The following is a 23,922-nucleotide window of genomic DNA, read 5'->3' as shown; positions in this document are numbered from 1 at the left end:
TATAAAGCTGCTCTAAGATTTAATAGATTCATATGCAACCAAAAACACCCAATCACCTTGAAAGAAGCAAACATACCTGCATATGGCACTTTGACTATAAGCTGGTCCTTCGGTAACCGAGAGTGCTTGACCCACCTGCGTCTGGGTTAGGCCTAACGACAAGCGTCGTAATTTGAAGGCTTTGGCAAACTCTTTTATTTCATCAAGATCAATTCCATCCACAACGTTGCAATTCGTTTGATTTATTGTAGGTTCGTCTGAAATAGATAAAAATATGAATAAATGGATATTCTGTTGCTTTTGATGAATCCGTTTTACATCCAATCAATTTCTTTAGTACGCTATTATTGCTTAGAACGGTTCGGAAATGTAACCCAAAGAACGGCTGATTACCGCCTCTCTCCTCATCCTATTTTCCTACATGCGAGTAATGCATTTCTACTCCTAAGGATCCATCTACTGATACTAACGTCTTGTCTTGATTTGACTATTAATCTCGCAATTTGCTTGAAACGATAATGCACTTATAATGACATAGTATGTAACACGAGCGTAACGAATTAACCGTCGCAAAGATGAACTTATATGAGTGATTAAACTTGTGGCAAAACTACCAGCAAGCAACCAGGGAGCCCAAGCACCCCGGATTTCTAGAGGATGGCGTTCTACCCTTGATGCAATCCTTTTTAGGGATGCTCATTTTGGATTATATGTGTACCTCATTGAGTTTAGATTTTCTACATTCAGGAAGATAATATAGAGGGTTGGGAGTGTACAATGTGAAGATGGGTTTCAAATTGGCATTTTCTAGGAGTCTACAAGATAATGATACGGTATATTGGTGAAGTTCGGGTTGTCGAAATGTTTAATTGGAAGAAATATATATATAATATAGCTACACACTGTAAAATCATGCAATTTTCGACCGGCTTGTTCACATAATGATTTATTATCATCAATTCAACAGCACGACTATTATAAGAATTAAACGAGAACCTGCTTCAAAATTCACTACTGAGGAGTCGTTTTTTGAAAAAAATAATTTAGCCTTAATGCAGGTTGTTCTTGTAATTCCGTGATATATTACCCATTTGTAGTTCAGGTTCTGATGCGGACCCAATACATCGGATGAAGGATATGTGATAACTTGATAAATGACGCGAGGGAATGCTGAAGTGCCCACAAGGTCTTCTCGTATCCCCGGGCCTACAAATCAATATGCACCGGAGTGCAACCGCTCACGAGTTGCTAGCGCAGTTCGCTGCGGAGACCAAAGCTGATTTAGTACTCATCAGTGAGCAGTACCGAAACAAGGGCCCAGTTTCATGGCACCCAGACATATCAGGTACCGCTGCCATCTGGGTTCGGGACGGCACCCTCCTGGGGGTTCTTGCCCAAGGCCGAGGGGACGGCTTTGTCTGGATTCGGTGTTCAGGGATAACGTTTTTTAGTGTCTATCTTACGCCGAATGAGTCGATGCCGAACTTTCGTCGGAGGCTTGAGGCTTTGGAGGACGCTATCTTAAGCACGGATGGGCGGATCCTGGTCGAGGGTGACTTCAATGCTAGGGCACTTGAATGGGGCATGCCTCACACAGATTCCAGAGGGAAACGAATTCTGGAAATGGCGGCGAGAACAGGAATGGTAGTTCTAAACACCGTATCCACCCCAACGTTCCGACGCCCGGGCTGCGAAGGAAGCATTCCAGACGTAACCTTCGCATCGGAATCACCGGTGTCGCTGGTGGACGGGTGGCGAGTTCTGGAAGACTTTTCGGCAAGTGACCACCAATACATTGCTTTCGAAGTGGTGCGCCACCCCAGCGATCTTTCTGTGTATGGAACGTCGCGAAAGTGAACACCGGGAAGTTTGTCGAAACTCTGGGAACAGGTGGGGCCACGCTGAAGGGTACTCCTGACGGCGGTGGCGCCGCTGCTGACACTGTCGTAAATTCAGTTATGAACCTGATAACGACGGTCTGCGGAGCCTCCATGCCCAGGAAGATATCGAGGCGCTGCAAACCTTCCATGTATTGGTGGACAGTGGAAATCGCAGAGCTCCGGAAGGAGTGTCATAGGCTCGGCTTAACACAACGTCTAGGCGACCGGGAGGAGGCATGTACCATAATGATGGAGTACAAATCAGCCAAAAGGAGACTCCACAGCGCAATAAACAAGAGCAAAGCTCGCTGCTGGCAAGATCTGATCGACGAGGTGAATGGGGATCCGTGGGGACTCGGTTACGAACTTGTAACCTGAAAAATCGGGGCTCTGCGGAAACCCTGTTCACATAAGGCCGAGCAGATGAACCGCATTGTGAGGGCACTCTTCCCTGCCCACCCCGTATGGGATGGTGACGTCGGCGCGGAGAGCGCAGAGGACTGTCCACTTTTCTCTATAAAAGAGTTGGAACAGGCAGTCCTCTCTATGAAAAACAAGAAGGCGCCAGGACCCGATGGTATTCCAGCAGAGGTGTACAAATTGGTATTCCAACACCGGGCAGACCTACTGCTCGGCGCATTCAACGCTTGCCTGAAGGAGGGCATTTTCCCTGCTCCTTGGAAAGTTGCGAGGCTTGCGCTGATCCCTATAGGGAAAGGCTACCCCGAATTGCCGTCTTCATACCGCCCACTATGTATGCTTGACACTGCTGGGAAAGTGCTCGAAAAGCTCATCAGAAGTAGACTCGCTGAAGCGATACGCGCTGCCGGAGATTTTATCTCCCCGGCAGTTTGGTTTTAGGGCAGGGAGATCGACAATTGATGCTGTCATGCAAGTCGTGGACGCCGTTCGACGAGCAGAGGCACATAGCTGCCGAACTCGACGGGTGGTGTTCCTGGTAACGCTTGACGTCAGAAACGCCTTCAATTCCGGCGAGTCGATCATCGAGTCAAAATCAGCGGTAAAGTACCTCAGGTTGACTATTGACTCAAAGATGAGCTTTTCTGAGCAAATCTAAGCAGCAGCGAACAAGGCTGCGGCTGGAGTTTCGGCGTTAAGTAGGCTAATGGCAAACATTGGGGGTCCTACGTCTAGTAGACGACGTCTCCTGATGAGCTCAACGCAGTCTGTCCTGCTCTACGGCGCAGAGGTATGGGCGGCGCTCTTAAGAAGGAGGTATATCGTAGACGCCTCGTGCAAGTACAGAGACGGGGAGCTTTACGGGTGGCGTCTGCGTGCCGCACAGTCTCTGAACCGGCCGTGATGGTGATCGCGGGAGTTATCCCCGTTGCCCTTCTTGCTAGGGAGCGTCAGACCATATACAAGCGCATTTCAAGTACTAGGCAGTCGCGGTAGGCAAGGAACCCTATATTGTCGCTACGCAAATGAAGAAGTACCACAACATTGAGTATATAACTTCGTGTGGTTTTTTTTTTTAAAGAAGTGCAGAGACACATTTTCTTTGGTACAGCCAATGAGAACTTGTTAACTAATCTTGATCAGAAATTTATTGGGAACGATCAAAGGACCTTCAAAACAGCAGCAACTTGATAGGTTTCACTTAACAAAGATCAAGCCTTTGCACCAGACAAAGGCTAAAGAAGAAGAAAGGAAGAAAGAACAAATTTTTCATTAATTTTCATTGGTGCAAGTATACCGAGTTGATGGCTTTGAAGGATTTCCAAAGAAGCACGCTCAATGTTAATTCTTCTCGTAGTGCTAATAGAAGCAGCACTTGATTGAACATCGTTGAAAAACAGAAGAGTTTTTAACATAATTGAGGAACAGAAGTTTCATGTCTCCATGTGGCAGAAAAATTGCTATTATTGATATTTCCTTGTGAGACTAGTTCATTTTAACATTATACATTGAAGCCAAATTGATTGTTGATCGTTGCACCATTTTAGCACAGAATGCTATGTATATTGAAATTCTTCTGCACAGTTAAATGCATTTTACCTAAGCAATCCAGCTCAGACCATGTGGAAATAGGTTTGTATTTATTGTTATGAGATTGTTGGATGATCATCCCTCTTTTGCATGAATCTTTTTGTAGTTGCCCTTGGAAGGGATGAAGGCGAAGGGGGCTCAGGAATTTTTCTTTTCTTTGTGTAAAGAGTATTAGAAGAAAATAAGTGGACGCAGGCGGAAATAGCGGAAATAGCAGTGAAAGTATTGTGTGATCTCCTCAGAAGCTGAAGTTGGAACTCTGCGGTCAAAAGTGGATGAAGAGGTCAACGTATTATCGATACTTTTCTCCGGAAAGAACAATAAAACTAAAACGACGTTTTTGTTTTCTTTTTGGTGAGATGATGCCACGGCAGGAAACAGTCAATTATTTCCACAAATGCGGCTTGCGATGGTTTCCCCCCACGTTTGCTAGCAGAACTATTAAAAAATTTGGAATACCAGAAGCTCAGATTTTCAGGTCTCACTCCCTTAGGTTTCATTCAATGTCAGAAATAAGATTAATTTACAAAAGTATTAATCATTTGAATCCCCACATGATAACATTTTGTAAAAAAGATTAGACCTTCTTTCCGCATGTATGGGAATATTATCCTTTAAGGACAACATAAAATGGCGTCACTTACTATATGTAAAGGGATTCACAGATCAGATGTTCCCATTTTTCGACAATTGCCTCAGTCGATTCCAAATAAATCGGGTGCGAGAGATAGACAGAGAGGCGGACATTGGATATGTGTGTGGAAGTACCAGATTTCCCATCAGGCGCGACCGCAGGTGGAGGATAGAGGCATAGCTATTGATGTGTAAATATGTGTTCATGTACTTTTCTTTTGTGACCGTGCATGGGCTAGTGCTTGCTCATCTCTGGTGCGTGAACCAAAACGGCTGCGGGAAGGATACCCAGAACATAAAGCCACTATGGAAGACATGAGCAGGAGGAAACTTACGCTGCAGGGATTCGGAACGCCAGAGTGAACAACTGCCGTCGATATCCCTCGGTATCAGTGCCTAGGTGGAAAACTTGACACCGTGGTATCTAATGCTACAAGTGTTTTAGGTTTAGAAAAGTAGGTGTTTAAGACCGCTTCACCGAGAACAATAGTTGATAGTAAACTGGTGGACGACAAGAACAGCAGGAGGTACTTCAGGACCAAGAAAATGACCCAATCAAGTGATAATCAAGAGAGATAAAGCAGAATGAATACAAGAGGTGAAGAACTATTTAAAATTATTATTTAATAATCTGGTTCGGACCTATGGAGGGCATAGCACTAATCCGGAGGAATTACTCCTCACTCAGTTTAGTGCAAAAATAGTTAATCTGCTCGAGTTTAACAAGGACAAGCACAACGTGTACCAAGCCATAAAAACTATGGTTAGAGCTAATACAGTGCTCTATAACACATCGCAGCAGGGTGAACAAAACAAAAGTCGAAACCTGCTGCCCCAACAGTGTCATAAGTGACCCAAGTAATACCTAATGATATTGCCATCAACCTGACAAGAAACAAGAGAGTGCGGGAAAAAGAAGTGGATCTTCTGGGAAATCGGAAGGGAGAAAACAGCTTCTGCAATCGAACGAAAATGGCGGATGGAGCAAGCTAGTTAATAAAAAGGCGAAGAAGAAAGCAAAAGTGCGAATTCGTCCAGAGATAATTGTTATCTCCAACGAGGGCAATTTGTTCTATGCGGAAGTATTAAAGAAACGTCAAATCTGACCCCGACCTGAAAGATTTAGAGAGCGATCTCGTATTTGAGCCGCAAAAATCCAACTTGGGAAAAACTGATGGCTTTCGAATCCAAGTTAAGACCTCACTTGGTAGAATGTCACAGTACAGGTCCCAACATATGAAGTCTATATACTGTGCAAGGATCTCGATGAAGTGACATTTAAAGGAGAAATTTACACGGCCGTGAAGAAACAGTTCAAGTTGAAGAAACTTGCCGAGGAGTTTATTATGAGGTCGTGAAAAACCTATGGCAATATTCAAATGGTGGGGGCAGTGCAGAAGCTATTGACGGCCGGAAAAGTTTGAATCAGAATGGTACCGTCTGTGAGAGCAGATTTCTTTGAAAAGGTACTTCAAGGACCTTATGCTTGGTTATTTCGCGAAGGCATGCACCAGCGGCATTGATCATTCCGATCAATGCGGAAACGCCACATTGCAAAGGGGAGAAAGGCTATATTACCAAAGAGTGCCATAGGGATCCTAGATGCTTATCGTGTGAACGCAATTTCTCATAGATTTGTATCCACCTCACTCCTTTTAGTAACTCTTCGTAATTTTTAAGGCACGTAAAATGTTGAAGTGTCCGAAAGGACCACCCCTTCCAGTATTCCCGAGCAAGATTAGTCTTCGGGACAATTCAGTGGAGTTACACTGCGAGGTCAACTTTCGCCACTTTTTCTTTCGACTTCTGAAGCACTTTTGCCGGATTTTCTTGTTAGGTCCAGAATAGAGGATTTATCGAAATTATATTGATTTTGCAATTTTAAGGGGCCCGTTTCATTTTCACCCGGGAACCAAATTTTCTGCCTATAACCCTGATCTAAGTCTTTCCTCCATACATACTAGCACATACATTTAGTTAGTATCTTTTCAACGAGCACAAGCCTTATTACCTTACCCTTTACTGAACTAAACTTCTAAATAATAAAAGTAAAAATAAAAACAATAGGGAAGAATTTCCCTACCCATCATTTTAGATGAAAATATGGAACTCTACTTATTTTTCCTCTTAGAAGGTATTAATTTTCCAATCCCTTTGTTCTCATATAGTAATGTAGTGAACATTCTTACTGTAGAGATCTATTCAGGATGATTTCCCTGATTTTAATGATGCAATCATGACCATAGCTTTATTAGTTAGGAGTTATTCCATTTCATATTTTAATTAAGGAAACGAAATTCCAAACACGCGGAAGACCGGCGCTATATGTATCATATATAGTGAAGACCATCAAGGTACACTGTAAAATCTACTTGGATTATCTTTGCGAATTCACCAAAATATATTGGAAATCAAATTAAAAAGCAAATGAAGGCATCACTAAGCTCGAGGGAAACCTTCACCCATTGGGCAAACAATATGAATCGAAAAAAATATTGGCAACGAAGTGAAATATTCTGTCATAATTATCCCTCCGCTAATAGGAAATGGCATGAGCCCCGACTATTTGCTGAATCTGAGTATCTATTGGACCCGAGCAGAAGGAGTGAAGGGAATTACAGTTAACAAAATGTTATCTTCAGATATAACGTTAGGTTATGGGAACCTCCTAGTAAGCTTACCATAGTTCCCCTTTTTGCGAATGTCGCATTGGGTTTCATTTACTACTCCTCTGTCGCACGTACTTTTTTAAAAGTGGTTAGATGTTCTGAGGAAAAATTGGGCGGAAAAGTTTCAGATTCAGTATTTTCTAATACGGCAATCTGTACAAACTGCGAAAGTTCTGAATTCACTTTGTATGCAGTACATAGAAGGTTCCCCTCTTATAAGAACGAACAACTTATTTGTATCACTCATCCCGATCAGACCCGAGTCTGTAAGGGACTCATCTGAAGTGGTGTCGGCCACGAAGCCTCACCGGAGGTTATCTGGTACCATGGGAACCGGAACGGCCCTCTGAGAGCATATGCTCCAGGAGAATTCCTGGAGGATGTGTTCTCGGCCCGGTTATTTGCGGTTGGCCGTCTAGTGGAAGTTTCATGGTGGTTGTGGTTATGCCTACATTGCGGGCAGAGCTCCCCTGAGCTCAAGCGTGGAGTTGCGCTGTACAACTCGGGTGCCGTACCCCTTAGTTGCGGCAGAGGTGTTAGATAGGCCTAGCATCCACTGGTATGAATGCTGAGCCTGCACTCAGTATAAACCAGGACCGCTGTGCTTGCATGGCGGGGCTTTGATTGTGGTCCCAAAATCAATCCGTGTCCGAAGAGGACCGTGAGATTATGCCTACACGGCGTGTGTGTGTGTATGTATGGTGGGGGAGAAGCTACAGCTTCTGAGCACTCAGGCCATGTTGGCCCATTGTTAGTAGATGTGATGCTACCCGTGGCAATTGGAGAACATCGGCACTAAAGATCTGACGCCTGATGCGTCCATAGGAAATGCTCTGTGGATTCCGCTTCCTCATTACAGGAGGGACACGTATCATCTTCGGTAATTCCTATTCTGAACATATGCCCAGCTAGTGAATTATGGCCTGTCAGAATGTCCACAATACACCTGCAAGTCCTCCTGCTTTTCGACAGGAGGAACTTTGCGGTACGTATGTTCGGTTCTGGCAGGAAAAGTTAGGTGTGACGAGCAGCATTTAGGCTCTGCCACCTGTCATTATGGGAGACTTGTTCCCAGTTTTTGAAAACAGATTTAGCTAATGCTACTGATACTCCAATTGCTGGCTCCGGTCCCGGCATTCTTCCTCCTCTTTCGCTATTTCCCTCTATGCCACAGTGGTCAGGTACCCAGAGTAGTTCCACCATGTTGAATCTAGACATAGAGTTCAAACGGTTTCTGCATTCCTGAACGATTTTCGAGGTGACCAAAGGACTGCTCAATGCCCTCAATGCAGCTTGACTTTTACTGCAGATTGCGATGCGCCTGCCCTTCAACCGCTCGTCAATCACCCAGTTTGCCACCCTTAGTATGACATAAACTTGCATAAACCGTTGCATATTGTCCCAAAGGAAAAACCCACTTCTCGTTTTTATACGAGACGTAGACTCCGGCTCCAGAACCCTTTTCTGTTTTTGAGCCATCAGTCTAGAAGACTTCCTTATATCCCGCCACGCATTCATCTGGGGTTCCCAGTCCTCTTTACGCTTCAGGGTAACTTCATATCTTCTATCAAACAGATGTATGGGGACACACACCCAGACACACTGTTCTTTGCAGTGCGGCTAGTTTACGGTGAAACCCTTTTTGTTTCACCTTAACCCACCACACTACGGATGCATATACGAACATCGGCCTAATAATGGCAACGTATATCCACATTACCACATGAGGCCTGAGTCCCCATGTCGAGGCAAAGGTCCGTCTGTATAGCTCATAAGCTGTGAGAGCTCGTTTCATCTTTATCTCTACATGTTTGTTCCAAAGAAGTTTTTTATCTAGAGTGACCCCCAGATATTTCACTTCTTCGGAGAGTTGAAGGGTAGTACCCCTCATCTCAGGCAGGCAAAGTCCATCCAGTTTTCTCCTTTTTGTGAATAAAACCATTGTGGTTTTATTTGGATTAACTGACAGACCATGTCTGAGGCACCAGCTGTCTACCAAATCAACGGCACGTTGTATATTCCTACAGACCGTTCCAAGATCCCGATCAACAGCAAGTACAGCCACGTCATCAGCATAGGATTGAGCGTGTATTCGCAAATTTTGCAGTTCGCATATTAATGAGTCGATCAGCATACTCCACAGAAGTGGCGAAAGTACACCTCGTTGGGGGCAACCCTTCGTCGCTTCTGTAGTCAGGTAGCGATCGACCCCTACCTCAGCGCACAGCAATCTTTGCGTTAGCATAGCATGAATCCACTTAATTAAAGCATCATCAACACCATGCGCTCTGGCGGCATCATAAAGATTTTAAAAAGGCACACAGTCAAAAGCCCCTTCAATGGCCACGGACACCCCCATCGCGTACTCACCATTCAAAGTTGCATCTCTATCTTTGTGACCAAAGAATGAAGAGCAGACTCACAGGACTTTCCACGTTGGTAAGCATGTTGGTTTTCACTAAGTGGGTGTGACCTAAGTGCATTTCCACGATTGTGACGCTCCAACAGTCTCTCGAAGCCTTTCAGCAAAAATGAAGTCAAGCTGATCTGTCTGAAGTTCTTTGGATTAGAATAGTCATCTTTCCCAGGTTTCGTTATGAAAACTACCTTAACCTGTTACCAAGAAGAAGACACGACCTAAATGCTCCATACCCTCCTTTAGCATTGCCGGATAGATGCCATTCATGCCAGGTGCTTTCAAATGTTCGAAGGACAGTATGGCAGGTCTCAGCTTTCATGGGTAACAACCACTTTCGCCACTTCTCTCACCCGTTCTCCCGGGTGGTGTACTTCCAGGAGGGACTGTACTGGATCCAGTCTGGAGCTCGTGAAAATACCGTCGGGTTTTCTAAGAGAATCCAACTTGGCTGACTCATCCCTTTTGAGGACTCTGCACAGCCTTGAAGTCTCTCTTTCACCTTCCAGTTCCTCACAGTACGCTCTAAAGGAGTCTCGTTTCGAACACCTAACGAGCCTCCTATATTCACGTTGTGAGTTCCTGAAATTTAACCAGTCTTCGTTCTTGTTATTTTTGCAGCCACGGTTTAGAAGTCGCCTGGTCGATTTCCTGACTTTTTGCAGTTGTCGGTTCCACCAAGGAACCGTTTTACCGCTTTGGCCTCGGGAAATAGGACAAGCCTCTTCATAGCACTCTAAAAGTGTGCAGTTCAGAGTTTTCAATTCATCTTTCAGCACCAAAGAAGTCCTTAGTCGCCTAGGGAACTGTACTTTATTGCCAAGAAGTTCATTGAACTTTGCCCAATCCGTTTTCCTACGGTTCCGTCTTTGTACTGCAGACTTTTCGCCCGCAATAGTCAATCTGACCGCAATAGTCACATTGAATTCTAGATATCGGTGATCTGACAGTGAGACCTCGTCTTGCACTCGCCAGTTTGTAATCAACTCTAACAACTTTGGGGTACACGGCAGGTACTCACGTTAAACCCCCAGGACTTTCATGTATCACTCACCCAGGGTGCTCAGAGGTGGCGGTTAGGAAGACGGCGTGGACGGGCCAAACCAAACCCAAGTGACCGAGGAGAACCTCCATAGTGGTGGCATCGGGAGACGCTGTACTCATTTTGGCTTGCCGGCGTGATGCAGTAGGCGAATGCTCCAAAGGTCTAATCAGGGCAATCAGACCCGAGTCTGCACGAGGACTCATCTGAAAAGGCAAATTGGTAACGAAACCTCACCAGGGGTATACTGGTACCATGGGAACCGAGATAGCCCCTGGACTTTCATACTTCGGGTGAACTCCCGTTGTATGTGAGTACAGCTCGGTTATTTGCGGCAGGCCCCCTAGTGGGAGCTTCATGGGGGTTGTTGGTTATGCTGAAGCAAGAAGAGACCTTCGGGCCTCGGCATGGTGTTGCGTTTCAACACGGGTGCCGTAGTCCTTGGCTCGGTAGAGATTTAGGTAGGTCTTGCATCCACTGGTATGAATGCTGAGCCATGCACTTGGTATAGACTGGTATCGTTGTTGCTTGTCTCAGCGGGGCTTTGATTGAGGTCACAAAATTAATCCGTGTCCTAAGAAGACCGTGGGACTAAGTCGTCCAGACAAGAGCTCACGTTAAACCCTGAAGGACTCACTGTATCTCTCACCCAAATTAAATATATTTGAGTGAATCATAAATTGTACTACCCCTAAAATTACAAAGTTACCTTGAAGACTTTTTATTCGTTCCAATACCATTAATCTGGGGGAAAACTACCTTCAGATCACGATCAAATTAATATTCCATTTGCACACATATAAACATATATTGACATGCAGTCAGTTATTGTTCCAACTTGAATTTGAGTAAGGTGATGATGGCGACAATGAAGTCGCTGTCTGCAGTTGAACCCGTAACTACCTCGGTGCACTTTCACAAACAAAGTAGGATTTGAGTAACTGGAAGCAATACCACCCCCTAAATTGGAAACTATTGAAAGCTCGGGTAAGTAGCTAGGCATTGTGTTTAATTCAAACACCAACTATTATACACGGTGTCGTACAACGAAACTTCCATGTCTGAGTCCTCATTCTTGTCGACCTGAACTCCACTTCGTTTATTGTTTCTATTTCCATGGGTTCCCAATCCAATTGCCATTTTAACCCATCGGTCCCCATCCGCCCCCATCCACCCCCATCTGCATACCCCACGCGTTTTCTCAAACGCTCCTAATGTTCGTTTGGCATTAAATACGATACGAGCTAGTACAATTATAATTAGTGAACTTAATTGATGGCGTAATGCATATTTAATTATATAATCGAATATCGGTTGCTCTTGTTGTTCATATAATTAGTGCATGTCAAGGATGGCGGCGAAGGCAACGCCAACCGGGTACGACAGGTACGATAGAGGTGAGACAAGTTAACGTGGCTAAATATTGAACGTAAAGCTGATTCAAGCTCAACTGAATCGAATAGGAAAGTATCTTATCGTTTCAACGTTTGAAATTTAGAATTCTTTGTTAACTCTTCACCCCTTAGTAAGGGTTGTCGAAATGGTAAAAAGTTGCTAACTTGTCTGTCTTTTGTTTGAAGTAAAACATGTCCAATGTGTGGGAAGGATATTTAATTATCAAGTGAATCTTCCCAATTTATTTGGATGCTGATACGCCCAGGAAATTCAGCTTTATCAATTGAATCTTTAATTGCTATTTACCGCTCGTATTTCGAAAATCGAAATTCATTGGAATCCGCTTCCCTTACATTATACATTTTTAGATCAGATGGTTAGGTCACGAAAGATTAGAGTATAAATTACCATCAACATTAGCGTGACCAAACAAATAGATACTTTTTGCCTATAATGAAACACAAATAATTTTCGGAAATTTCTCTACTGGTTTATCCAGAGCAAAAGCAATTCTGCATTAGAAAAAGCGTGACCTTAAGTCGTAGCCAGGTGTTGCTTGCTTCCTTTTATTAATTCAACGTACAACATTTTTGGGAGTTATAATTAACAAGTCGGGAAACCAGAAGCTTGACGCTTCAGGTATGAAAGGTTTTGTGTTTCCCTATGTGAGGAGCATAACGTAGTTCTCCATTGGCTTATAGCATTGACCCGAGATATAGAAATCGCTCAGTTCTGGGCAGGTTACTGCCATTGCCAGAACTGAGCGATTTAAATATCTCGAAGGGTAGGTTACTGCCATTGCCAGAACTCAGCGATTTAAATACCTCGAGTCAATGCTATCAGCCAATGGAGAACTGCGTAATGAAATTGTTTCACGCATTAATGCAACTTGGATGAAGTCGCATTCCCCAACTGGTGTTCTTTGTGATCGACGTATCAGCCCACGTCCCAAATCTAAAATTTACTGCAATATCTTCCGTTTGCCGCTCTCTATAGTTCTGAGTGTTGGCCGACTATAGAGGAAAATGAACGGCGTCTTACGGTAATGGGGTCGAAGATGTTGCATTGCACTGGTGACGTGACACGTTTTGATTACGTCTGAAATGAGAATATCTGCGATCGATATGGGTTTGCACCGATCGTGGAAAAACTGCAAGAGAGGCGTTTTTGATGGTGTGGTCACGTAATTCACGCGAACGAGAATTCAGCAAACAGTATTGGTCAGAACATCGAAAGCAATGGCAGGCAACCAAAAAGCCGCCCAAAACAATGGTGGCTTGATACGCTGGATGGGGATTTAAAGATCTCGCGATTACATCCCGATCAGGCATTTGATAAAATAAAATTACAAAGTCGATCACCACGAGCCGACCCCGCTTGTAAACAAAAAGCTGAAGAAAAAGAAAAGATGTGAGGAGCGACGAGTGCACGGCAGCTCCGTGTAATATAGCTAAAAATTCCATTGCCCTCTATTTTCTAGAAAGCGATTTAAATAAATCACTTGATGGAAAGTGTGTTGATAATGGTCAAGCTCATACGCTTCACACTCTGAGTTTAATATTATTAGCAAATGCCAATAATTTAACCAACATCAAATATAGAAAAGGGCTAGAGAGAATTAGATTCTTCTTGAATGGGATTTTAAAATGTCACTCGAATTTCAATTATTCTCGTTAATTATGACGTCAGCATCTTATTTGTATGGCTTAGGATGCTGTTAATTAGCACGAAATTAATAAGTTTGAACGGCTATAACCTTGGCGTACGCGTATACGAAATATTGTACCTCTTGTTACAAAATTCGGAAGTCTTAGGATGAATTTAAGGGGGTTTTTTTTTAGTAAATTTCTAAAAAGTAGTAATATGCTATTAGTAAGTTTATTCGAGCAGATATCGGAATGGGACATATTTTGAGGCCTAGATTTTATCTAGGCGCACCACCCTGATTTTTTTCGGATTTTTAGGTTGGGTAGTTTCCGAAAATGAGTCCTATCTCACTTCAACTGCGAGCATTTTGACTCCTTACTCACGCACTTTGCAATTTATGCCAAAACTAATGTCAGTTCGGAAAGTACAAATCGAGACCTTTCATTTGATTCCCTACACAACTATAATATATCTGGTGAAAAAATTTTTTGAATCCCCCCTTTGCATGTATGGGGAGCCCCCCTTTAAACTCCACCTAAATTTATGCCACTCGCTCTATGTGTGGGATTTCATAGCTCCCCCCCCCCCCCATTTCATAGCTGTCCACCAAATTTCGTTCGGATCGGTTTAGCCGTTTTGGAGAAAAATGCGTGTGACAGACAGACAGACAGGCAGACAGACAGACAGACATTGAATTGATTTTAATAGGGTCTAGTTTACACAAAACCTTAAAAAGGAACTACTTGGTTTGAACATGACCTGGCTTAAGCCAAGTAAATTGTTTTCTGTAGGTTGAGGCAATCTGATGAGTCTTAAGGGGCTCATCTTGTGTGACCGATTCGCGGAATCGAATTTTTGATATTCGGAGTCATTCGGAAATTATAGTGTTAAACACATGATAAGCCACATGCTGGATTTATGTCGATCGCCGTAATAGAGCTTGTTTTTATCGGTCCGAATGACGTTCGAATGACTTCGCTAAAAGGACAAAAATTGAAGCCAAGGCCGTACATGTGTTTCTTGAAGAAACCTAAGGTTTATGGACTAAGTATAGCAGATTAATGGTTAGTTAAGGTTTTATGGCTAAAAATCCCATTCTACTTTTTAAATGCGTTTTTCTCGAAACTGCGTGTTGAAAATCGGCTGCCACCATAGCCCAAAATGGATCCAACAAAATTCTTTGAAATTTTCACTATTTATTCAGAACATATTTCTACGGTCCGCAAACTAGGATAATTGCGATTCATTAAGTAGTTTTTTTTATTCATTGAAGAAACCGTAAGAAAACACCAAAATTCAAAAAAAAAAGTTTAACAAGGCACTAAAAATTTAGTTTTTAATATTTTTTAATAATTATAGTTTGCGGACTGTAGTTAAGTCTCTACGTTAAAATTCCGTTTACTTTTTTTCTTTAAGATGATCGCAGCGCCCTCCAGCGTGGCAGGAGAAAAACAGGAGATGGGTGTATAAATTGCTCTGTGTTTCAATAATGAACTATGTGATCGGGCTGTAAAAATTACTATGCACGCTCAAGATATCAATGAATCTATGGTGAACAATTCGTATTGAGTCTTTCTCCAGTTGTTCACAAAAAAATCTAAAAAAGGCCAAAAAAACGACCTTCACACGGGATGACCCCCTTAAAGGAACGTAATTTAATAACAAGCCAGAAAACTGGAAAGCTGGAAGTTGGACGCGTCAAGTATGAAAGGTTCTGTGTATTATAAGCCTACAACTTAAGGGATGTTTTGCAACCAATTACTAAAAATTATAGTAATATACTATTATTAACTTTATTTGAAAGGATTTCGGAGCCTATTCACCATGTATTAACTAATTTTTTTTAGATTTTTCGGTGGGGTAGTTTCTGAGAACGAGTCCGTTAAAGAGATGATCACTTTCGACCCCCCGCACTCCCCACGGTTCCAACAAATGTCAAACTAAGACCGAAATACTCCCGGCTTCTTATAAAAGGCTAAGAGGGGCAGAAGTCTGTGGGCTGGCAATCTGTAGATTTCGAATATTTCTTGCGATGTTCATGCCTCCAAAAAGGATCGACTTACCGGTAACAACCTATGTACATCGTATTAGAACACGAGTCGGGGTTTGAAATGTCCGTATTTTTCCTGATAATGGTATCGAGGGCCCTCAGAATGTTCGCTTTCTACAACTTTACCGTGGGTTCCAGCCTTATGGACTGGACATTCAGGAGTTATACGAGGTTAGATTGCGGAACTATGGATGGCACTCATGTTCCTCTTGCGGCACTGTGCTGCATACTTAGAACAACTTGGTTAAAGTAAGCATGAATCCGGTGTTCGATTGATGCTTATAGCAATTTCAAGGCACGCTTTTATTGTTTAGGAGCCGGCTTCGTACAGGATATTGACTGCAGAATATGGGTCCAAAATGACGACCAGCGGAGACTTCCGATACAGAGGAGAAAAAAGCTTTCTATGAGCAATTGAATGTAGTAGTAAAGTAGTAAACACCTTTTAAAGATGACATTCTGATCGTAATAAATGATCTGATAAGGTGAGCACGGTAATAGTTTTTTCGGACATGTCATGGGGAAACATGGTCTTGGCGAACGCAAGGGCAATATTTAGAGGTTTTTGGATTTGTAGACTGCAGCACCTCGTTTCCTTGACCTGGGTTTCAACTGACTGACAACCTACCAGTAATCAGACTGCCCACCTTGCCATTAGGATTACAGATAGAAATTATCTTTTAAATGTGCGTAACGAGAGAGGTATCGAAATGAATCACCATCTAATGTTCAAATGCGTAGTGCGTCCACCGCTTTTTGCAGGGTTGGAGGGATGTGACCTCCTAAGTTCAATATTGATCCAACTGTCGGGTAACAGTGGGAGAACTATCTTGGTAATAGGGCAACAGATACCTTGAATAATCCTCCTGAAAACAAAAGTGTTGTTTTCTCCGCTGACTGCCAAATCGTAGAAACATCTCGATGAACGGAAAAGATTGAAGGTTCTACTAAGCGCAAGGGATTGAAGGTTCTATTGCTTGTGTCGGAAAGTAGTAATCGAAACCTTTCATTTCATACCCCACATGACTATATTTGGTGAAAAAAAATTTACACGCACCTTTTGCCTGTATGGGGACCCCTCCCTCCTAAATTCGACGTAAAAAGATGTTACTCACTCCATACATGAGCGTTCACGGTTTCCACCTTTCCACCGAATTTGATGTCAATCGGTATAACCGTCTCCGAGAAAAATGCGTGTGACAGACAGACACACAGACAGTAAACCGATTTTAATAAGCTTTTGTTTTACACAAAACCTTCAAAAGAAGACTTTGCTTAAATATTCTAGATACAATTGATGCAAAAAAAATCGATTCGGGATGACCCCCTTAACGAAGAGGAGAAGGAATTTGAGAGAAACGTTATTTAAAAAAACTAAAACATTTCGCAAACCAAAAGCTTAGCACTTCAGGTAAGGTGCAAGGTGTTTCCATCTATAAATAGCTCGTAGTATACATATATGTATGCGATAAACGTACTGATATGGCACTGACATTTTATTTCTTGATAATTTGACTCGAGCTGTAATAACCTTTTTAATAATGCTGGGATTTTCACCAAACTTTCCAGTGTGGTGCTATATATTCAATATTATTGCTATGGAAACTAGGGGAACTTAAGAAGAACTCGCAGTAAATTTACAAAATAGGATAATATAACAGTGTTATTTACCTTATCTCGAGTAGATATTAGTAGCCAGAATTAATAATAACACAATATTCAAGGAGTTATAGAAAGTCCACAGACTGGTTTGAGTAAGCATTTTTGACCCTCCCGTACCCAATGAGATCCTATTAGGAATGACCTCGTTTGTAGCCACATACAGTTTTCGATTTGTTAGACTTAATTTTCATTAGCAAAGTTTGATATTCGTCGGGAGTGCTTTTCATGTTCTACTCGTTCTTGGTATTCTGCCACTGCTCACTGTTTCATACTGTGGCGGTGTTAATTGCTTCCAGACACTTGTCTGGAATTAGAACTTGTAATTTACCTTTTTCTACCGAAGTGATCTACTCCCTACTCCCCTGATGAGTCTATGGTTAAAACGCCTGCCATCTGCTGTTCAACCGATTATAGCGACGATGGGTGGTCAATCACTACAAACTGCAGCCGATATAGTTGAAAAGGCCAACGCCGCACTTCTGTCAAGTATCACGAAAACAACATCTTCGCCTTCATTAGCAGAAACCAGGAGTCAAGTCAGTTTGCAGCGCAAACAGGAGTCCCAACCTGTGAATTCTTCCGGATGTAAATGCCGACGCTCTTATTCTCGATCGCATTTACAGCCGAAATCCGAAAGTTTTCGTCTCCTAGGTAAATGCTGGTATCTCTAAATTTTTATTCCCAAGCTAACAAATGCGTGAAACTGTGTAACTACGCTTCAGGATATGCCATTGGGAGCCGTTGCAGGTAGCAAACAGCTCCGTTTCTTCGTCTTGATGGCATCTATTTATATTGGACAAAAGTACGAGAGGACGGTTTCTCATAGACACAGGCGGTGGCATATGCGTTTGTCCGCGTTCAAAATTCCGAAGATCACGAATTCCTTTCAGACCTTCACCACGATTGTCTTCGCGATTCAACAACTCACCTTATATGCAAAGAGAGATAGCAGAGGAAGGAACCCCTTTCACGATATCCCCCATGAGTTTCCAGAAGTAATACATCCAAACGGAACTGGAAAAATGGCGTATCACCAAAAAAAGCATTATCAGAGATGTGGAGATTATCGCCCGGATTTCCGCCGACAAGTACCCAGCTCGGAACATCCAAGATTTCGCCAAACGGCCTATGGTAAAACTGTCTTTTCAACAATAGACGAGGCTTTGACAGGTTTTGACTTCTACTATGCCTATATCGATAATATGTTAGTCGCTCTATCTTCAGCAAGGTTGAAACAATATGGAGTAGTCGTGACTCCAAGCAAATTCGGTTTTGGTCAGCACGTGGTCAATTTCTTAGGATACCTTGTCTCAAAGGACGTCCCATCAATCAAAGTCAAAGCGATCCAATCATACCTGCAACCAACCGACCTGAAGCAGCTTAGATTATTCTTGGATATGTTAAATTTTTACAGGAGATTCATAACCAGAGCAGCAGCAGTACAGGCACCACTCAGATTCTTCACGGCAAAATTAAGGGAAATTCACCAATGAATTAGACCAACGAATCTACCGCAGCTTTCAAAATCACACTGGAACAGGCGAAGCTGCTTGCATATCCAAAATCTGACGCACCTTTGGACATTTTCAGCAATGAATCTGACTTCACGATTGAAGCAGTCCTACATCAGCTGATTAATTGTTTCTGGGAACCATTGGCTTTCTTCTCAAGAAAAGTCGGTCCAGCGGAACCTAAATACGGAGCGTATGACCGGGAACTACTGACTACGTACCTAGCGTAAAGCACTTTCGGCATCATCTTTACGAATCACAGCCGCTAACCTTCGCCTTGCACAAAAAGAACGAGTGCTCACCACGTTAATTTCGCCATCTAGATTATATTGGGCAGTTGGGTAATATCCAGCACATATTCGGTTGCATCAACGTTGTCGCGAACGCATTATCACGCATTGCAAGATATGTATATACCTCATACAATAACCATGGGCTGCTAGTGGAGAAATTAGGGACTTAAACTTTCAATATGTTGACTTATTGCATGCCAATGGAAGTGGTAGACCCCGCTTCTGCATGGTGGTTCCAAAGACTTCCAAGTTATCTCGGTTAATGACCTATGTGTTGGCGACACCACAACAGTTAAGCTGACCATAAAAAGTCAACAGACAGAGAAGAAGATTCTATGGTCCCCTGCTTATTTACCTTATGACGTAGATGAAGTTTCCAATGGCAAATTCATCAGAGCTAATCAATATGCCAAAAGTAAAGGCTTGGGGATACTAGCAGGATGTCCTGTTAATGCCCGCCATATATGCTGGGGCAGTTTCAACAGCAAACCGAGAGTAGCGAGACTACTGGTAGAAACCGAACTGCAGACCCTCAATTTGGGTAATCAATCTACTTTGTTCAACGTGCTCGGGCAAGAAGAAAATCGACATCACGGTGGCATCCCTTGACATTGCGGCCCTTGTTAGAGAGTGGATAGTATCAAACGGGGGCAACATACCGTGCTGGAACTCGAATTTGACGAAACAGTGGAGAACGGCGAGGATGCTTCTCAACCGAACTCTAAAGCCCGATCTAGCCGCTGGCTGCAATCGGTGCAAAGAGGCTCTGAAAAACAACATAAGGTCGGTTAAACGATCATCTTGGAGATGCTTTTGCGAAGAGACTAACTCTCTTGAAGCAGCGTTAGAGTTGAAGCGAATCCATATCAAAGAACGTAGGCAGCACCTGGGTTATTTACGCTTATAGACCGAAAGTTTGGATTCTAGCATGAAAAATAATATCACTGGAACGAAAAACATGGCCATTTAACTTTACAAATCAGGGTCCGGATGGTATTATTCCTATTCCAGTAACAGAGGGAATGGACGGCCTGGGTCTACTTATTCGGAATATATACCGAAGCCGTATAGGTCTCGATACTCATTCTGTCGAGACAAAGAGGGAAATCTGATTTCCGACAGAATGGGCATATTGGAGCGATGGGTTGAGTATTTTGATAAACTGCTCAACAACCAAAATATTGGCGAGTTGGAGGTCCCGCCAACTGAAGACGATCGTCAAATACTGCCACAACCAGGCATAGAAGTAACAGTCCGTGCAATTCATTGGCTTGAAAATCACAAGCCGCCAGGAGCCGATGGAATTACAGCCGAATTGGTTAAATATGGAGGCGACCAAATACACCAAACGGTTCATCAACTGATGGTCAAGGTGTGGGACAGCAAATCAATGCCTGACGTCTGGCAACGAGGCATTATCTGTCCTATACATAAAAAGGGGGACATTACTTAGTGCAGCAATTATAGAAATATCACGTTGCTGAGTACCATCTATAAGATATTCTTCGCTATCTTACTAGGCCGGATAGCCCCATTCGCTCGGAACATCATTGGCCCATACCAGAGAAGTTTCACTTCAGGCAAATCAGCAACAGATCAGATTTTCTATCTTCGGCAAGCGATGAAAAAACTGCTACCAGTTGCACCCTATTTTCATCGACTTCAAAGCCACCTATGATAGCATAGCCAGGGTAAAACTGTACAAGGCCATGAGAGAATTTGGTATCCCGACGAAATTGAAAAGACTGACTAGGATTAGACTAGGCCATTCAATATCAACAACGGTCTAAGACAAAGGAATGCCCTATCTGGCCCAGGAGAAAGTGATTCATGACGCAGATGTGAATGCCGGAGAAGTCCTCCCAACTACTGGCCTACGCTGACCATATTGACATTATGGGAAGACCGACACCAGATGTAGAGTCTACCTTCGTCCAGATCGGGTAGGCCCCGCGAGAGCTCGAGCTGCACATTAATGAAGGCAAGACGAAGTACATGGCGGTCAAACCAAAATAATAAAGATAAGAGACTGCAACTTTGAGGCCGCTGAAAATTTCCCCTATCTAGGGTTGAAAATCACAACTGATAACAACTATGACGATGAAATCCGCGCACGGTTGTTGACAGCCAACAGAGCTTATTTCAGCTTAGAAAAACGGTTCCGCTCGAAACGTCTCACCATAGGGTCAAAGCTCTAACTGTTCAAAACTATGATCTTGCCAGTCCTCATGTATTCCTCGCAAACCTGGGTTATTAGCAAAAAACATTGTGAACTCTTGGCTGCGTTCGAAAGATGCGTTCGATGAGGTTGGACAGGCCTACATAATGAAGAAATCTATGAGCGCTACTATGACCGCCCAGTTGTGGATAAAATCAGGCTCAACAGGTTGTGGTGGGTGAGTCACCTAATCCGTATGGATGAGGATGATTCAGCCCGGAAAGTCTATAAGGGCAGTATAGTATCTATGGTAGAAAAAGAAGACGAGGTATACCCTGCCAGAGATGGAGCGATGGCACAGGTCAGGACGTCAAATAGTTTTTAGGGACATCGAATTGGTGGACCGGGGCGCAAAACTGGGGTGTCTAGAGTTCTTTACTAAGACACGCCTAGACCGGATATCGATTGTTGCGCCATTGGTGATGGTGATGATGATGATGTCCGCTAAATAATACGCCTTATTCAAGGACATGGAATCGCCTTGAATTATGCCTCATTCGCAGCGATTTGTGACGCGCCAAGACAGCATGGAATGGATCGTCTGCTAACCAGTTGAATACTTCACACGCTAGAGTGGACGAAGATCCACCTATTGTTCAGGCAGGGAGGGGTTCTCTCCCCTTTATAATGGCTCCTGGTTACGGACGCCTTGCCATGGCTCCTGGAGGACACAGATTCATTCGGACAAGCATTTGCGGAAGATCTAGTGGTAATGATTACCGGCAAGTTTACGGACATAGTATGCGACCCCACACACAGTTGCCGCCACCATAACGAACCCACGGTGGACGCTAGGAAGACTGTACTAGTTATGTTCAGCAGGGGCGGAAATACAGCTGGTACAAACAGACGAGTATTTAGGAGTAGATTTCGACTCCAAGCTAATGTGCATGCATATCCAGCAACAATATTAGAAACCCTGCAGATTGCTCTGGTGCTGTAGGAATGCGATAGTTAAAACCTGGAGCCTTTCACCAAAACGGATTCATTGGATGTCTACTTCCATAATAAAACCCATTTTGATGTATGCATGCATCGTCTGGTGGCTGAGACTGAACAGCAGGAAGCAGCTGGGAAAGCAGCTAAGGTCGCATATAGGCTTGATACCATCAGCGCGTGGAAAGGTAGAAGATCATACAATCATACGTCCATTTGAAAATTCCTTGGCAAACATCACGTGCCTCTGATGGCGAGGGATCACATGGTTTCCAGATTCGTCTTTGAAAAGAGATACTCCGTCGTTCGACGGGTCAGCCATGGAAAACAGATGGGGCGCATGGGTGTGTCCGGGAAATTCAATTATGGAATTGGTAGGACCTTTCGGAAAAATGACGACCATATTTTGGCAGAGATATATGTCATTTTATTGGCAGAAGAAAAATGTTTGCGATAAAAATGGGTTGGACCGCACCACTAAATAGCAACGACATATCAAGCCAGTTTTAGTGGGAGTTGAAGCTTGGCCGACGGTACTACCAAATATTCCTAGTGCAAGGCATTGAAACATCACTGGTAATGAAGAAGCTGAAGCTGAAAGACCGGCTCTTCAAGGTTTTGGACCCACAATGGTGGGCACAGAGCCAGCCTTTGGCATCCGGCTATCCACTGTCAAGTCTAGTCTAAAGGCTGAAATTGCAAGGATTTACGCAACCGAGTAAAGAAATTTGAACTTCTGTAAAGGAACTCTAGAGCGGCGTTTTTGTTGCCCCTTCAGAAGTGGGACATGAAAATCGTAGTAGGCCAAACGAGAAAGATTGGAGTGGTGGTTTCGGCAATATGCAACCAATGTGAGAAGGAGGAAGAGATGGTCCTGCACTTCAAATGCAGCTGCCCGGCCTCCTCAGACTTCAGACGAAAGGTAAGGTTTTTTTCAATGAAGAGTCCCTCCATCTCCGGAGAATGTTTTCAGATTCGTGAAAGCCTGTGAACTTTGTAGGCGAGAGGCCGTTGGATATGTGATCTCCGAGGATAGTACAATGGACCTAAGTGTTTGGAACTGCTGAATTGAATACTTGGAGCTGCGGCTTCCCCACTAAACTAAACTAACTTTTATGGTTCGTACTTTTTGAAACCTAACTCCCCATCCTCCCTTGGAAGTTAAGTCAGTATGGAAAAGTAAACACATATGGATAAAAGATTCTGGTTTCCTATATCTAAGCTTCCCCACCCCTTCCATTCTGCAGTCTGCGTTTTACATTCACAAATATCCTTTTCAAATTGCAGGACTTAGAAACGTAAAATGTACTTCATAAATGCAAATTAATGAAAAAAAAAGTTCCTGGAATGCAAAGATCCCTGTTAACTGAAAGAGGTACTGCAATCTTGTGAGGGTCCTCGGGAGGATAATTTGGCAAGGATAGCAGGAAGGATTGTGTTATGTTCACTCACAAAAGGACGTCCTTCAAACATAGTGAACCCTGTCATATTCGGTTTACGGCGATGTGATGCGTGTGGTTTGTCAGTTGGACCTGAACACTTACTTCCTTATTCATTCTT

At 43.3% G+C, this 23,922-nt stretch overlaps 1 protein-coding gene across 4 annotated transcripts in view; it reads right to left on the bottom strand.

Annotated features, from left to right (window-relative positions):
- The window catches only part of LOC119655574 (POU domain, class 6, transcription factor 2), a 189,092-nt gene that overhangs the window by 17,434 nt on the left and 147,736 nt on the right, over positions 1-23,922 (bottom strand). For all 4 annotated transcript variants that reach the window (XM_038061502.1, XM_038061505.1, XM_038061504.1 and 1 more), the window contains exon 7: positions 77-257. In XM_038061502.1, coding sequence (XP_037917430.1) covers positions 77-257 — 181 coding nt within the window. The remainder of the gene's footprint in view (positions 1-76; positions 258-23,922) is intronic.

The sequence above is a fragment of the Hermetia illucens genome, chromosome 4, assembly GCF_905115235.1.
Source record: "Hermetia illucens chromosome 4, iHerIll2.2.curated.20191125, whole genome shotgun sequence".
Lineage (NCBI taxonomy): Eukaryota > Metazoa > Arthropoda > Insecta > Diptera > Stratiomyidae > Hermetia > Hermetia illucens.
Note: the sequence above shows the minus strand (reverse complement) of the source record. Positions and strands in the feature narration are given on the sequence as shown.